Below are 16158 nucleotides of genomic sequence, written 5' to 3'. Positions count from 1 at the left end.
ACGTCGGACCTTTCAAGGGAGAAAAGAATGAGATACAATTTATCTGTGTTTGAACTATGTTGTGGGCCTTATCTGACAATTACAATTTATAAAGATATCTTTGCTTTTATTACACAAAAAAGAAAAGCAAATGAGTGTATCCACAGATTCCTATCAACTCTCCCTTAAGTCTGCAGGAATGAGGACTTCTACAGTTGTATAACTGACATATGACAAATGCCAACTACCTGCACCCATTGTACAAACAAAGCAACCTCTGAATTTATTTCCTTCTCTGGAAACACCAACGGTTTGTAAAGCTTTGATCAGAACTCCACCTTCCTAATTTCTGAGAAAAGCACCTCCAGTCTACTTTCATTTTTAGTTGCTGTACCCAAGAGTATGCTCAAAGCATGATTGCTGCCTGTTTACTTGGGTGAGATATGACGATCATACCACTGCTCCACATCTGCATTCATGTCCAGATAGAGAAAACAAGGGTTTGAGAACTAGGTGTACCAAACTCAGGAAGTACTGCGGCACACCACAGGTAGAGAGAGATCAGATCCTAAACCTCTTAAAACCATATCTTTTAAAGAGACTGTGGTCATGCAAAGCCAATAAGCTGAATAATTCACAAAAATGTCCAAAAAACACACTAAAGGTCTTCCAAGAATAAGTATCTATAAACACAAGGAAACACAAATATAGAAAAGAAACACCTTACTATAAATGCTAACAACTTGATCTGGCCCGTAAAAGTGTTTCAAATAGTTCGAGGAAAACTGAGGCTGTGTCCACATGTACATGTGCATTTCATTTTGACAGAAACTGTCCAGTATAAACAATAGTTTCTGAATTCAAATTGGTATTTTAGTCAACTTTTTATTTATTTTTTTGTCTGGGGGATCAATGCTAACACAGCTCATTTGTATGAATTTTAATAAGACTTAAGGTAAGGGGTGTGGCCACGTTGACTGCCTGCTAGGCTTCATTTCATATTCCTGGAGTCAGTGAGCTGGACCTGTATAGTTAGCAGCTCGCTAAACAAGTTTGCTAGCATTAGCCAACACACTTTCACTCAGGCTGTGGTCTAAATCTGCAGATTGCACTATTTCACATGTGTAGACCACAAACCAATGGATGCGTCTGTCCATCGTTTATATGCAGTTTGTGGAGTGCAACTAAAAACTTCATTGGAAAACTTGTCTGGAAGAACTGCATCAGTAGGATTCAGTACACACTTTGTGAAAAATCCCACGTGGATGACAGGATTAAAGTTGGGGAAGTTGAAAGAGGGTGGGTGTTCGAGCGTAGTACAGATTGCCTAATTATCCTGCTCAGAGATGGCTTTTACTCTCCCTGTTTTAGGACAGGTCTGAGCCAAACCTGGAATCAGATCACTGGACTGGGCCAGGAGATTATTATTATTTGTTTATTTGGGGGATTTTTCTCAAATTCAAATCCGTGTGTTTGCAAAATTGTGCGACAGTTACTGCCACTGCAGCATTCGAATAACTAGAGGGATTAATCGTTGCTTTATCACTTGAGTGTTTCTTTCATCCCCCTCTCCACCTTGGGCAGTATTATGATGGAATCTGCTGACTCATGCTGCTGCTTTTTTGGCTCCTTCTTCCTTTTCTTGTAAATTTCCACTATGGCAGCAGCAGCAGCAGCGTACTGATTCAGACTGCTGACTCACACCTGTGCAATGTAGCAGGCAGCTTACCTGCGTGAATGCTCAGTGATATCAAAGCCGGCTCCTGTCACACAGGGAAATGACATTTTGTGCCCTTGCTAAAATGTTTGCAGTGAAGCAAATATGTTATCTTCAAAGGGTGAAAATGGACTTCATGCATGCATTTACTGAATGAAATAAACACTCAGCCTAATATAATTATGCACGTTAACTGATAGGTGAGCAGATTAAAACATTAAATGGGATTACAAATATTAGCAGTACAGTTAGCCCGACTTCCCCTCCACCTTGAACTTGCTTGTAAAATCTGATGAGTCAAGCCTTAAAAGTCTATTTCACAGTTCACACTATTCATATTCTTAGTTTTTAAATAGAAGAGCTCATCTAATGTGTTGTCTGTATTTTTCTTTTAACAAAATCATCATATCTCAGTTAAGGCCAATAGCTTTTGGCTTCAGTTACATGTGGCTCTCTAAAGCCTCGCTGCCTGCTTACCCAGTCAGTGTGGCAGTTCAGCGAGGGAGTTTAACGTTTAATTGGAATGAAACAATCCAGAACTGAAAACTAGAAACTAAAACTGTCGGATCAATGAAACGTATAAGTCACGTAAACTACAAGTACAGACAAAGTTGTGACATTTGGTGAGGGGTGTGCCACAGGTCCCAACCTCTCCCTCTGAAATGTTTGTGGTGATATGATTCTGCAGAAGTATTTTTTTTCTTTTGGATGTTTGAAGTAGATAAGGACTGCAAATATTACTTTAAGCACTTTTCAAAGCAGTTATTCAAATTTGCGAAGCCTTACATAGTGGAACCTTCCTCTTATGTCCCCTGTAGGAAGTCACAGGAGGGCTGTAGACTCAATGTTTTCTCCATCAACTTTCTACAATTAATTTCTGATCAGATAGTCTGATTTTCAGCTGGGTGTAAAAACAGAAGAGAAAAGCTACTTTGAGCTCTGAGGCAATACACAATATTTTTAAATCAAGGGAAAAGCATCCACTTTGATATAGACGGCTCGGACGATGTTTACGAGCTCCTTCAGCTAGTAACAGCCAATCCCAGCAGACCACTGACACCAGCCAGCTAACAAACCAAATTTTGCTCACTGTCAGTTAAACTTCCTGCCTTCCTCCAAAGAGGAAGACAAATCAGCTTGACCTTTTCGTAAAGTTCAGTTTGGGGAAGAGAACATGCTTCTCTTAGAAACACAGCTAGCTGTTAAAATCTCAGCTGCGTCATTTTCTGTTTCCTTTCCAAGTTAGTCAGACCAGATTAAAACCTTGTAGATGTCAGCAGCGAAGTCATAGATTGAAAAGTGATCTCAGAAGTTAGCAATGTTGCTGTGAGCTGTTCGAACTGTTTCCCCTGTAAGTTCAGCTGCTCGTTCACTTGCTGTGGCCGGATTTTTTCTGATGTCACAATTTAACTGAGAGGAAAAAACTTGAATCTGCTGCCTGACTAATCCAAGAGAAAAGTTTTGCAACATGCAGTTTTAAGATGCATTCATTCATTCATTCATTCTGTTTCTTCTTAACAAACTGGATCTGTGTGTCGGGTGCTGCAAAGAAACCCTTCAGTCCTTTAATCCGTGTGAGTGGATCAGATGAAATGAAACAGACAAAGAGGCGTTTGTGTCTTACCTGGGGTTTTGTCCTGTGTGGTGAAGCTGATCCAGAGGAGGAAACAAGCCCAGGTGTATATCGCTGACATGATTTCCTTTCAGCTATGCACATTTAAAACGCAAGCAGACACACACACATACAGAGTGATGACACAGAGAAAAGTATTCAGACAGGCCTTCAGTCCAAAATCCTTCCACTGAGTGATTCCAGCCAAATTTTGCCACTCTTCTTTTTTTCCTTTCAGCAGTTTTTTCCTTGAATCTCTCTGGGTGGTTCGGTGTAACACAAGTACTAGGGAAAAGCAGGAGAAAAGGCATAATTAGAGAAGCATTCATGATAACATGGAAACAAAAAGATACAGAGTGGAAAACGTGACAGAACATGTTTTTAGGGAAGAAATTCAGGTTTGATGTTTTGATAAGAAAATAAAAGGACAATTTATTTATTCAGCACATTTCTTCACAAATTAATTCCATACAGTAGCTCATCTACAAGAAATGGGACATAAACAAGCAGTGAAATGTGCTGTTTCAAAGAAGTTCAGAGCTTTTTCCACATTAATAATCCCCCTTTAAACTAAACGGGCTGTGACTATACCTCAAGTTAAACTCAGCCTTGTGAAAGCTGGTTTAGACCAGTAAGATGGGCAAAGCAATAACCAGTTGTGTTTTGGTGGGGATCTAATTTGGCATTGGCAGGTTTGTACCAGTGCCAGTGTGGTTTCTATTACTCTTTGAACTCTAAATTTGTTTTATTTGGGCATTCTCATATTACAAAAAAGAAGCTTACCAGACAAATAAAGTGAGGAGTCCAAAACCTACCATAAAACCCACTACCCATTTACCTCACTGTGAACCACAGGTGATTCATTGCATTTATAGACACAGAGTCACTGCAGAAGCAGTGAAGTGGCTCAGTAATGAGAGAGTTAATTTCTAAACAGTTGGAGCTCATCAAAGAGTGCAGGTTGCACTCCCTCCAAAACGACGCCATGCACATTGTGAGCACAAGTATCCAGCGAGGCATCTGGATCCAGGCTTGCTTCTTTAGGTGATCTCTCCCAGTTTTTCTTTTTGCAGTTTGATATGTGTTTGATATTTATTTGACATAAGAAGCTAAGTTAAATTTTCCTTATCTTTTAATGGTAAAGAAAATTGAAAATGGTTTCACAAGCTGAGCAGAGCTGAGACATTTGTGTGGAAATCTGGCCACAACTGTTTTTAGTAATCTTACAAACAAACCGACGAACTAAATCAATCAAGACGTAAAGTACCGTCAGTCACCTGACCTTCTAAAATAAACGTTTTTAACCTTTTACCAATATAAACACAGAAAACATGGACATAGACAAAAGTGCATCATTTCAAATTAAGTGTGCACAGAAGAGATGTTTAAAAAAATCCAAATGCCATGTTTATAGAATTTAACAATAGTTCACCTGTCATCATTGCCCAGCTACAAAGTGTCTCATATCTTATCTCACATCTAGGATGCTATGGTGCGCTGGCTGATTAGTTTTATGAATGAAGATAATGGACATATTATTATAGTCTTGTTTCAAAGCTGCTCTTAAATTACATAAATCGTTTTTTTGTTTTCCACACAGACACAGAAAGCTCCAGAGTTTAGCTTCTCTTCGGCTTCAGAGTTGTCACACAGTCCTCAATGTGTGAAAAGAACTTGGCAGATGTGGTTCTAGTGTCTATATATGTGCAATAAATGATAGAAAAATAAAGCAACAAGTACTTACAGGAATTTCCAGGCATCAACAGTAAACCTTATTTTAGCATTAGTCCAAAAAGTCAACTTTGTAAAGAGGTGAAGCCTGTCAGAGAAGTGGTGATGAATCAGTGGGAAAGCAGGGAAACACCAACCCCGGTGACTTACGGTGACTCAGCTCCAGTTCAGATGAAATCCAGCAGAAAGAGGAAGAGATGGAGGGCAAAGGAAGAACCGAGCTGCTCTGAGCCTCCTGCCTCCAGAGACTGAGCGTTAGCTTGACTGGCTCAACAGGTTATCCAGAGAATAGGCTGAACACAGACACACTCACACACGGAGGCACACTTTTCACCCTTCACACAGCACCGTCAGACACACACCCTCTGAATGGGTGGAGTTTGGTTGTAATTGGCAAAACACACACAAACACACACATCACACATGCACACAGGCTCACACACACAGGCACACAAGACCCTCGCAGCAATTTCTCTGCTTCTGCTGGCACAAAATGTCAGAGGGGTTTGTTTTCAGTCCAGAGCTGTTTTAGTGGGTGTGCTGTACCATGTGCTATGTGATATATGCCAAAACGTCCAACCGTTTGACACCTGCTGAGGCAAACACACAGAGAAGCTGCAGTGCAGCCCCTGAAGGTTTGCTTCTAATTCTGGGCTCCAGTCTCGAAACAGAGCATCAGGGAGACACAGGATTTACATTTATTGTTCTTGTTAAATGAAAGTTTCATATAATGATCTCAGTGTATGAACAGGTGATCCCTGTGATCCAAAGTATGAGTCTTAGAGCTGCTGCAAATGCTCCATTTAAAAGGATTTTTCTGCTCATGGCTCTGTATGATGTCATAGAGAGGGGATCTTCCTAATATGGCCACATCAGACACACACACACACACACAAACACACACACGCACACACACACTCTGTTTAGATGAGATGGAGAGAAGCAAACATGAAGCTTGATGAATAAGAACGATGTGGCCGTGAGCAGAGGAACCCCAGACACCTGCTGCTCAAACCTTCTGTTTGTAAGCCACGGCCAATCAGAGGACGAGGATGGACTTAAAAAGACATGAGGTAAGCAGCTTGTTTCTGACAGAGGACAAACTGAAGGGGCTTCACTCAGACCTGGATTTCAGACAGTTCTTTTATACTCTTGACTCTTTATGATGTTGTATGACGTTCTGTTTGTGAGAGGCAGCCAATCAGAACAAGGCTGGCTTTAAGGGAGAAGTGTCAACCTGACAGGGTTCAACAAGGCCCAGTAGAAGATAAACAGAGATTATTTTGAAGCATAGTGCTAAGCTACAGTAGAGTGCAAAGAATGAAAAAATGGAGGTGGAAAGAAATCCCTTTTAAATGTACTTTTAAGTCCTATTGTTTGCAGATACACTTGTGCTCTTGTCTTTTTACAGAAACACACTTACTCACAGTCACACCTGGAAACTGGACACCGGCACAGCGAGCTCCTCTGCAGAGTAGGGCTCCTGTTTCATGGGATAAAGGCAGGTAAGTGGTAATAAGTGGTGATAAAGTTCTTTTCCTTTGTCTCTTGTGCTATTTACGAATAGTTAAGAAACCTTAATCTGCATTGTGAACAGTTTCAAAGACGAACTGTCTGAACAAGTGCAGTCAGGCAGCAATTACCCTATAGCATAATCCATACATGTGCCCGGGCATGTCTTTTGAAAAGTCGTTCTCCAATACATGCAGCTGTTAACACTGGTTAAATCCTGTTAACCTGTTTATTGTGAGTATTGGATGTCATTAAAACATGCAGTGTGCATGGAAATGTTGATGAAGGTGATTTGATGTGATGGATTAGATTAAAAAAAGATTCAGATGAGATCAGATTCTGCAAAAACAGGCAGAGCTGTCCTTACACTCATGTTTGTTGTTAGTTAATACAATTAAATGTGTCTGGAAATCCACAGAGAGAGTCTCAAAGTGGGCCCTTCTTCAAATTCAGCACCATCTTTATGTTTTATCGTATGCTGTTCATTCAGTGGTACGTTATTCCAATTAGCTTTCTGATATTGATGTTAGAAGCATCATTTTATTGATTTATGATATTCATGATTAATAGACTCGTGTGGTTCTTGGAAGAGGACAGTACTACATGATCATGAGATAATGGTTATTGTATAAATAAAACAAGTAATGACTCCAAAGTCCTTTGCAGCACATCTCCCCACTCCAGGTAACGCCCCCATGCAGGTATTTACTCCATTACCATGCATCAGTGCAACAACAACGTTGGCTGGGTGTTTCCTGTTTTCACTGTCATAGCAGAGATAACTCGAGCGGGAAAAGTGCCACATGAATGACATCCTTGACATTATGGAATTTTCTTATGCGCCTCTCTCAGCAACTCATCAGCTATGGCTGACTGAATCTTTTCAGGCATTTGCGGCTCAGCTGGTAGATCAGAGTGTAATTACAGTGCCAGCGGTTTGTCCCTCAGCTACTCCACCTGTCCACGAGTCCTTTATTAACACAAGGAATCCAAAGCTGTTCCCAAGTCTCAGTTTCTTCCTGATTGTGTTTGGGACATTTAACAAAAACTTTAGTAATCCACCTTCAAGTTCTACTTTTGCCTTTTTTTCAGGGAACTAATCATATATTAGATGGGCGAGAAGAAAAAGACAAGGAAACAAAAAGGCGAACTTAAGGCAGCAGCTTTATTACTGAAGAAATCTTCCATAAACCAAAACAAACTAAAACCCTGAGCATGACAACTAGAAACAAAACAATGGGAAACTAGAAATGTGGAAGGAAGTAATGAGGGAATGGGAAACAGGAGGAAAACACAGCTGGGACTAATTACACATAAAGAAACAAGGAGAAGCGAAACTAGATACGCTGACAAATGACATGGGACCGTCAGAGGAAAACAGACCAGACACTGAGACATGGAGACAAAAGTGACTCGACAAGGAACACAGGGAAGGCAACAGAAACCGAAATCCTGGGAACTAGAAATAAACAAAGCAGAAAACCATGAATGACAATAATCTAAGAATATAAATTAACCAATAAACACAAAACCCTGTTAGTTGATCTTCATTCTTACTCCTTGTCCTCCAGTCTTTCTTGAACATACTTAATAACATCTGTTATCCTTTATCACAAGCATTGATTATAGATCGTAGCTCCATGATGGAGTTTTAACACATTTTCCATGTGTGGAGACACAACGTGGAGACACAAAACCCATCCTCAGGGGGTCACAAACCACCTCAAGACCCAAATGGGAGGATTTCAAAATCTGTATAAAAATGAAACATGTGGATCTATCTGCAGTGGTAATGCCTCGGAGAATGAGGGAGCGGCTGCACACATGTACTAACCACACAGCATGTAAAAACGAACACAGACACTCTGACATCACACACTGGTTTTAGTATTTCGGGCACCACCACAATGGGTTGGAACCAGAAATGATCAAATTTGGTCAGGATAGTGGTGCAAGCATGGTTAGCATCCATACACTGTACAGGTGCAACACACAGTAATAGATTGTTAATGGGGATATGGGGGACTGAGGACCCAAAACACATGGTTCTGCGATGCAAACAGTGCTCTTTATTTACAGTGAAGGCTGTAAACACAATAACTCCCTGTTGCTCCCTTGAATCCCGTGTGTGTGTGCGCCCTGCTGTTGTGTTCTCGCACACCCTGTGCGTGCTGCCGTTCTGGTCCACCACAAAACCACAAAAACAGCCATCAACACCGACCCTGGCGGGCATACACGAACTGCACCGTCGTATGCTGAAACACACTAACTTGGGTAGACAACTCAATGATACCGCGCCGGTGGGAGCTCCAACACTCTCCTAAGTAGCTCCCCCGACGAGCCCTGATCACCAACAGGTGTGTGGCAGGAACTTCAGGTGTGGCCACTCCTCCTGCAGGGCCACACCCATCAGGCCTGCATGTGGCTGCTCTCCATCCTCCAGCCACACATGTACACACCCACACACCCTGCCTCTACATATAATGAGTGGAACACCGAACAACACAGCATAGTGCAGAAAAACACACATCCCCAAATAACAACACTAATAACAACACTAATAACAACACTAATAATAATAATAATAATAATAATAATAATAATAATAATAACAATAATAATGATAATAACGGTCCATCCTGCTCGAGGATCCCCGAGTCCTCCAGAGCCGGGTCCGTGATAGTTAACAAACAAGAATTTCATTCACCAAAAACTGGAGCACAGATCTTTTGGAGGCACCATAAAGCACTAACAACACAAACACAGTTTAGGAACAAACCCTAGAATACAATTGCCGGCTAGAGCTGCCTGTGACACGATAATTGTCAAACAAGTGGCCACGCCCCTAACTTGAAGTCTATATAAAATTTAAAATGGTGCAAATAAAAAGATTTAAAAAGAAAAACTATAAATAATGATAACAATAAAGATGTAACTGTTAAAAGAAACCATGTTGCAAATAAGAGAAGAGATTATGTAGATTTAGACACTTAAAGCTTTGAAACTTCAAATTGGATTGTAGCGGGGTGTGGCTTGCGGTGCCGTGCAGGGAAGGCGGACGCACCTGCACGGCATCCACAGTCATGCTCGCCGACTTAAACATGGTACTGGGTCCTGCAGTAGGGAGGTTTTTGTCAGTGAGTGTAGCTGGCAGAGAGAGAGAGAGCTGCAGCTAACAGTGTGTGAACAACAAACCATTAATAAAGAGATTCTGCAAAACATGAACGTGCACCTGGGTTTGTTACATGGATACATTTAAATATTAAATGTTACCATCCCATAGCCTCACTTTAGTTTGACTGTAGATCAAAGTGAAATTATTTTTTTAATTGATCAGGTATTCTTGCCATGCACAGTTTGGACCACTTAACTTTACAGCTAGCCTTCATCTTGCACATATAAAACATATTGCCTCATACTTAAAACATACTGTGAATAAAATCATCTGTGAAAACATTAAGATTTGAGCTAATTTTAAATTAAAACTCTGAACATAGCCTGCTCTGGCCAGGTTATGTGTCCAGGATGTGTAACCATGGTGATTTAGCCAGGCAGGTAAATAGAGCAGCCTTCATGAGACAGAAACTCTAATTTTACTCTAACCCGTTTATCTCACTTTGTAGTAAAGAAGGTTACAGCCTGATACTGACACAGTTTAGTTCCTCAAAATGCCTCGAGTTAATTAAAAGTAACTGGTCTAATTAAATCAAAGGAGAACAAATGTTGTGAGAAGTGAAGCATTAATTTTGTGCTCTTCCTGCTTTAAAAACCTGTTGCTGTGGCAGTGAACATTAACATTATTATTAGTGATGTTAGAGTTCACACTTTTTGAGTATTTCAGACCTGCAGAAACTGTAAGAGGATATGTGTCATGTTGAGATCACTGAACTTTGACAACTCACATGCAAAGCAGGGAATTCCAAAAAGTTGCTTAAATTACTCAAAACACGTCACTGAAAAATGCAGTTTGTGCACATTTCTGTGTTGCGGCACCGCTTGTGTGTTCAGGATTATGTCTTCCAGAGGTGTAAGCTGAGGAAGACGGTAGGTAAAGCGGGATTAGACACATTTCCCTCCACTCTAGCTCAGATTAAAGCGCGGCTGAGCTTGATGAGCTATTGTTGTTTGTGCCGCTTTCAAACCCACGATTCATTTTCCCTCACAAATACTCCACCTATACAAAGTGGAGGTGTGCGCTAACCTCGTGCTTCTTTTTTCATTGTCCCACTGAGAAAATCCTGATTACTGATGAGTGTGCGTGTATGCATGTGTGTGGCTGTTTGTAGGTTAGTGAAAGATTGCTGTGGCTGTAGATAAGAGGATTAGGGTGGAATTAGTGTCATTCCTCTATCGCCGCGAGGAATAGATTCATATCGATTTTAATCAGGGATAGAGAGATCCACACAACTGCAGAAACAAACAGACTGGGAGAGAGAGAGAGGGAGAGGGAGTGAAAGTGGGAGAGAGGAGAGCAGCGGATGGATGATTTGGAGGGAAGGCAGAAGATTCCTGGAGATCATCGAGCTGGGATGTTCAGCTGGAAACTTGGGAGCTGCAGAGATCTACACTGCAGAGACACATGAATACTTCAGGAACTTCCTCATGTGTTTGTCCTGGTTGGAAATCTCACTGACGTCCTGGAGGTCTCTGGTTGAGGAAACGTCCAGCTGCTGTGGGATGGTTGACCAGCGTTAGTCAGCAGGACTGGAGGAGAGATGGTCGGGATGTTAGAGCTGTGTCTGCTTTGGCAGGGAAACCTGTGAAGAATGAAGGTGGACGTACTCACCTACCTGGCTCTGGCAGCAGTCAGCTTTGTCGCCATGGTGACAGGCGGCCGCAGTTCGAGCCGCAGGAAACACAAGGATGTCTTCCTCGGGGAGAACAGCAAGTTCAAGTTTGGAGGGTGAGGCAGACTCGCTGTTAGATCTGTGCGTTCCTACTGAGGCAGTTTGAGCCAGTAGTGCAGATGAGACGAGAGCTGACTTATTGTTTGTGTCTTATTTTGCTTTTTGGGACTTTAATGCAGATGTGTTGAATGTGGCGTCCTGCTGTTGGTGTTCAATTCAATGCTTCAGATCTATTTATGCTTAAAAATGTCTTTGTCTACTTGATTCGTGTTGCAAAGTAATCCATGAGATGTTTCTTCTGATTATGAAGAAAAACTAGAACAGTAGAACAAATAAAAAGGCCAATAAAATAGTAAAAAGTGTCTCTCACAGCTTCCACTAGTTCCAGGGTGCATAAAGGGGTAGAGTTAGACACCTAAACACAGCCCCTTAAACGTAGCCGTTCAGTTTAAGTTCAAGATTTGGTGCTATCTATGTTTTCTCAGTGATGGAGGGAGGGTCTGAAGCCACATGACCATAAGCCCAACCAATCAGTGCAGATGCTTTTTTTTTTGTGAATGTCTCCAATTTGTATTTTTGAGCCTGAAAATTTTGCCTTTTTTAACATCACAGATCACAGAAACGGTGACGATGTAAACTGGCTGGCTGAAGAGGTTTCTGTATCCATTGTTGTGTTGTATACACAGCAGGACTAACAGCTAAAATATGATGTGGGCCCTGCACAGGGTAGAAAAGGTCAGACTGAGGAGAGCTGCCATACGGTTTTATTGGTACCTAAAGGAAACCAGTTGCTGCTGGATCCAGCTTTATGGTTTAAGATCCTTTTTATTAATCACTTATGAAATATGAGAGCCAGTCAGTCACATGGGCAACACACAGTGATAGGCAATCATTCAACCCTATGGTCAATGATAGAACTGCATATCTTTGCACTGTGGGAGAACATGCAACCTCCTGACAGAAAGGCTTCAGCAGGCTTTCAGATTTGAACAAGGAGCCGTCTTCCTAAGAGACAACACTAACCATAAACATCTAAATTACTTTTAGTCTGCGTGAACAGAAATATTATATTACTGCCTGCTGCGGTGGCCTTTTGTGACGAGGGAGCAGCTGAAAGTAGCTTATGTGCCTTTGTATGAGTTTAAAATACAGATTAAACCTCAGAGACTTTACATTCAGGCTGTGAAGCTTTTAAGTAAATATACTCTCCACCAATGACATTGCTGAGTGATCTGTTGATGCTTTATGAATTCCTTTCACTGTTACAGCAACACAATTATTTAAAGTTACTAGAGCTGACTGAGGAGCAGGAAGCTGAGGTTTCTACAGCATCAGTTTAGGGAGAGCAGAGACTTACAGGAAACTCTGTGGATGTCAGGAAGCTGTGACTCACTTCTGAAGCACACGTCACAAAGAGGTTCCCATATGGGCTGCTGACTCTCACATCCCAGTTTTACTGAAAAACCACAGAGTCGGCTGCAAAGGAAATTTCACTTCTGTAGATTTCCTTTCATTTGCTTAAAATAAATAGTAATGTGTAAAAGTAACATCAAGGCTTCCTGCCCTTCACAGCGCGGCAGGATTATTTTTAGTTTAAAAGTAAGTCTGCAGCACTTCACAGTTAAGTGGAAAAGCTGCTCTTTTTGCTTAGTCTGCTGTCTGCAGGAGCACCAGCCCACAGAGGAGTGACCACTGCAGGTTTAGCATACTGCAGATTTTGAAAGCTTGCATCTCAAACAGGTTTTGAATGGGAAAAAAAACAGCAACAGCCAGTTTTCCAGAATCGGTGAATGCAGCTTCTGTTCTGAGCAGCTCACGCTGTTTAATAAGCTTCTTCAGATTCCTGTAGGAGAACCAAATACATAAACTGCCTGAATGGACTCTGTCCAACCCAACATACATTTAACACTCTGATTTCTTTATCTCAGCCAAATTCAATATAAATATCTACTCAATATGTACAGTCGTTTGCAATCTGAAGTGCAATTTGTGCATAAAAATGTTTCCAAAGCATGTCCAAGCACAGACAGTTATAATAATGACTCTGCATTTGATTCCATATAACACACTTAAAATAAACACATAAAGCAAATAAATGCAAATGCAACAAAAACAGTCATGCAATAAAGCAGTGACTGAGTTTGACCCTTTGTCGTTTACACCACCTGAGAGCTGATGTATGTGTTGCAACAGTGAGATAACAATATGACCTTGATCCATGTATATAATACCATAACCCAGCCCTCACTGTTTGTACAGCAGGTAATCTCAGTGAAATTAAAGTGCGAAAACAGCCGAGTGAGTACACAGCAGAGCTGAAATTACTGCGATAAAACAAAATCGGCCTGCGATTGATGTTTGAGGTCACACTAAAAATGTTATTTTACGTACATATGTGTTGAATATATATTACAATAAATGTAAAGAAGACAAATGAAGGTTTGTAAATGTAGCACAGAACTGCATTGAACACTTCCCAGTAATGCAGCAAATAAGCCAGTTTCAACAGTGTTTCCTTTAAACGGAGAAAATCCCTAAATTAGATTTGAATTAATTGTGTGTCTGTGTGTGTGTTCAGTGTAGTATTACAGCAGCAGTTGTGGGTGAATCCTGCTGCTGACAGCAGGCAGCCTGCCCTCATCTGTCGCACTGACCTGTGCTTTTGTGTGTTCGTCTATCTTTGTGAGGACCAAATGTTTCCAGCAGTAGTGGAAGTTCTGCTCACAACTTCTGCTTAAACTATTTTGCTCATTTCAGGCAAAATATTTCATTCTTGGACTCAACTTGAACAGTTACAGGGGGACGACCCGGGGGTGTTAAGATTTCACTGGGAGTGAACAGAAGGGACAAAATTAGGAGGAGTAAATCAAAGGGACGGCTCAGGTTGAGTGTTACAGCCCTCTGCAAACCCCAGCAGCATTGCAAGAGTCTAAGTGTTGCTGAAGCTTAACTGTCGACACTTAAACCTGACGAGGTGTGGAAAACAGCATGCCTGAGTTTGAGCAATGCCTTCATGATCTCTGGGCTGTCATTTTGAGCTGAGGTTATTAAATACTTTATTTATTAAATACTTATAAATAGGGATGCACCGATACCGATACTGGTATCGGGTATCGGGGCCGATACTGTAAAATGTGTGTGTACTCATACTCGTAAAAGTTAACCGATACCAACTTATTTCATTAATCAGAGGGTTGCTTGTCATTTCTGTTGTAGTTTGTTAGATTGGCCACTAGGGGGGCAATTATTATTTTATTTATTATTTATTTTATAATTTTTTATATTTTATTATTTATATAATAATTATTATTTTGTTTGTTTACAATATGGACTCTCTGCAATAATTTAAAAGTTTATTTTATTCGCAAACCTAATTTGTATTTATTTTATTCCAAACAGAAGTGTTTATTTATTATCTATTTATCTGAAAGCTCGAGACAGTGCCAATAGTTCAGTGATATTTTGTAAAATTACAATGTGGAGACTCTGCAATAATTTAACAGAAGTGTTTATTTTTCACTTGAAATTTTTTTGTGGTCATTTTTATTAAGATTTTATTTTTTTATCGGCAGAGAATAAAATAAAACCTGTCTTCCAATTAATTGTATGTGTGTGTGTGTGTGTGTGTGGTAGAAGTATCGTTTTTTGTACTCTGTATCGGCAAGTACTCAGATCCAAGTATCGGTATCGTATCGGTTTGAAAAAATTGGTATCGTTGCATCCCTACTTATAAAATAAAACACATTTTTCTACAAACTCTGGTGTTAGTCTCAACATTACTCTTTTGAGCATAACAGCAAGACTGAGATGGGTTTAGATGTGCAGAAGGATAGTGGATATACTGGAAATGTTAAAATGGTTCAGCTAGGAAGAAGAAGACCAGAGAGAAGATTTAAGGTTGTAGTGAAGGAGGAGATGAGGCGCCACTGTGGCGACGTCTAAAAGAAGCAGAAGAAGAATAAATAAGAAAAGACTTTAAGACAAGTAGGAGCATTGTGTGTTGTTGAGAGCTCCTGAAAAAACTGAAACACAATTGGTGCATTTTTAAGATTACATACAGTGTCCCTAAAGCCAGTTTAAGTAGCTGGGAATTGCACCACTAAAGCCCCCGCCTTCAACTGCTGCCCAATCCACAGAGCTTCTTTAAACTGGAAAGGATTCAGCTGAGGTGGCTCCACATCTGATTAAGATGCTTCCTGGAAGCCTCCTAGCTGAGGTGTTTTGGGTGTGTCTAAATGGGTGAGGGCCTCAGGGCAGACCCAGGACACAAAATAGAGATTATGTGGCTCTGCTTGCCTGGGAACGCCGCTCAGAAGAGTTGGAGGAAGTTCTTGCATCAGATGGGGCTTCTGCGCTAACACAGCAGAGATGTGCCTGAGATGACCACAATGAGGATATCCAGTCTCAATGAGCCCAACGCATCGGTGTGAAGTCTGGAAAAAGGTTTAGAAGTTGAAGCCTGAGCTTTGGGCTTATCTGCATCATTTATCAATATGCTAACCTCCTTGTTTGATAAGAACAGGCACAACTGTAACTGTATATATTTAACTAAATGTACTAAAACCACTGTGTACATGTGAAAAGTACAATCCCTGTACTGGAAAGGTTCTTTTTATTAAGGTGTAAGCATAACGAGAAGGTTTTTTTTCAATTATTAAAAAGGAAATTATTATTTATCACTTTCATTCATGCTCATTATTAATACTCATGAATGCGTTTGTACCAGAATTTTCAACTTTAGCTGATTAAGGTGGAGTTCA

General features: G+C 40.7%; 1 protein-coding gene across 2 annotated transcripts in view; it reads left to right on the top strand.

Annotated features, from left to right (window-relative positions):
- The first annotated feature begins 6359 nt into the window (after window positions 1–6359).
- Window positions 6360–16158, top strand: part of LOC102795253 (gamma-aminobutyric acid receptor subunit rho-3-like) — a 36461-nt gene continuing 26662 nt past the window's right edge. The window contains exon 1 of one of the 2 annotated variants that reach the window (XM_087845672.1): window positions 6360–6544. In XM_087845672.1, coding sequence (XP_087701798.1) covers window positions 6360–6544 — 185 coding nt within the window. Of the gene's footprint in view, window positions 6545–11317; window positions 11455–16158 lie in introns of those variants that run through there. The other variant, XM_087845673.1, reaches the window with a different exon arrangement.

Source organism: Neolamprologus brichardi, chromosome 9 (assembly GCF_056152115.1).
Source record: "Neolamprologus brichardi isolate AB-2024 chromosome 9, ASM5615211v1, whole genome shotgun sequence".
In the NCBI taxonomy this organism is placed as follows: Eukaryota; Metazoa; Chordata; class Actinopteri; order Cichliformes; family Cichlidae; genus Neolamprologus; species Neolamprologus brichardi.
Note: the sequence above shows the minus strand (reverse complement) of the source record. Positions and strands in the feature narration are given on the sequence as shown.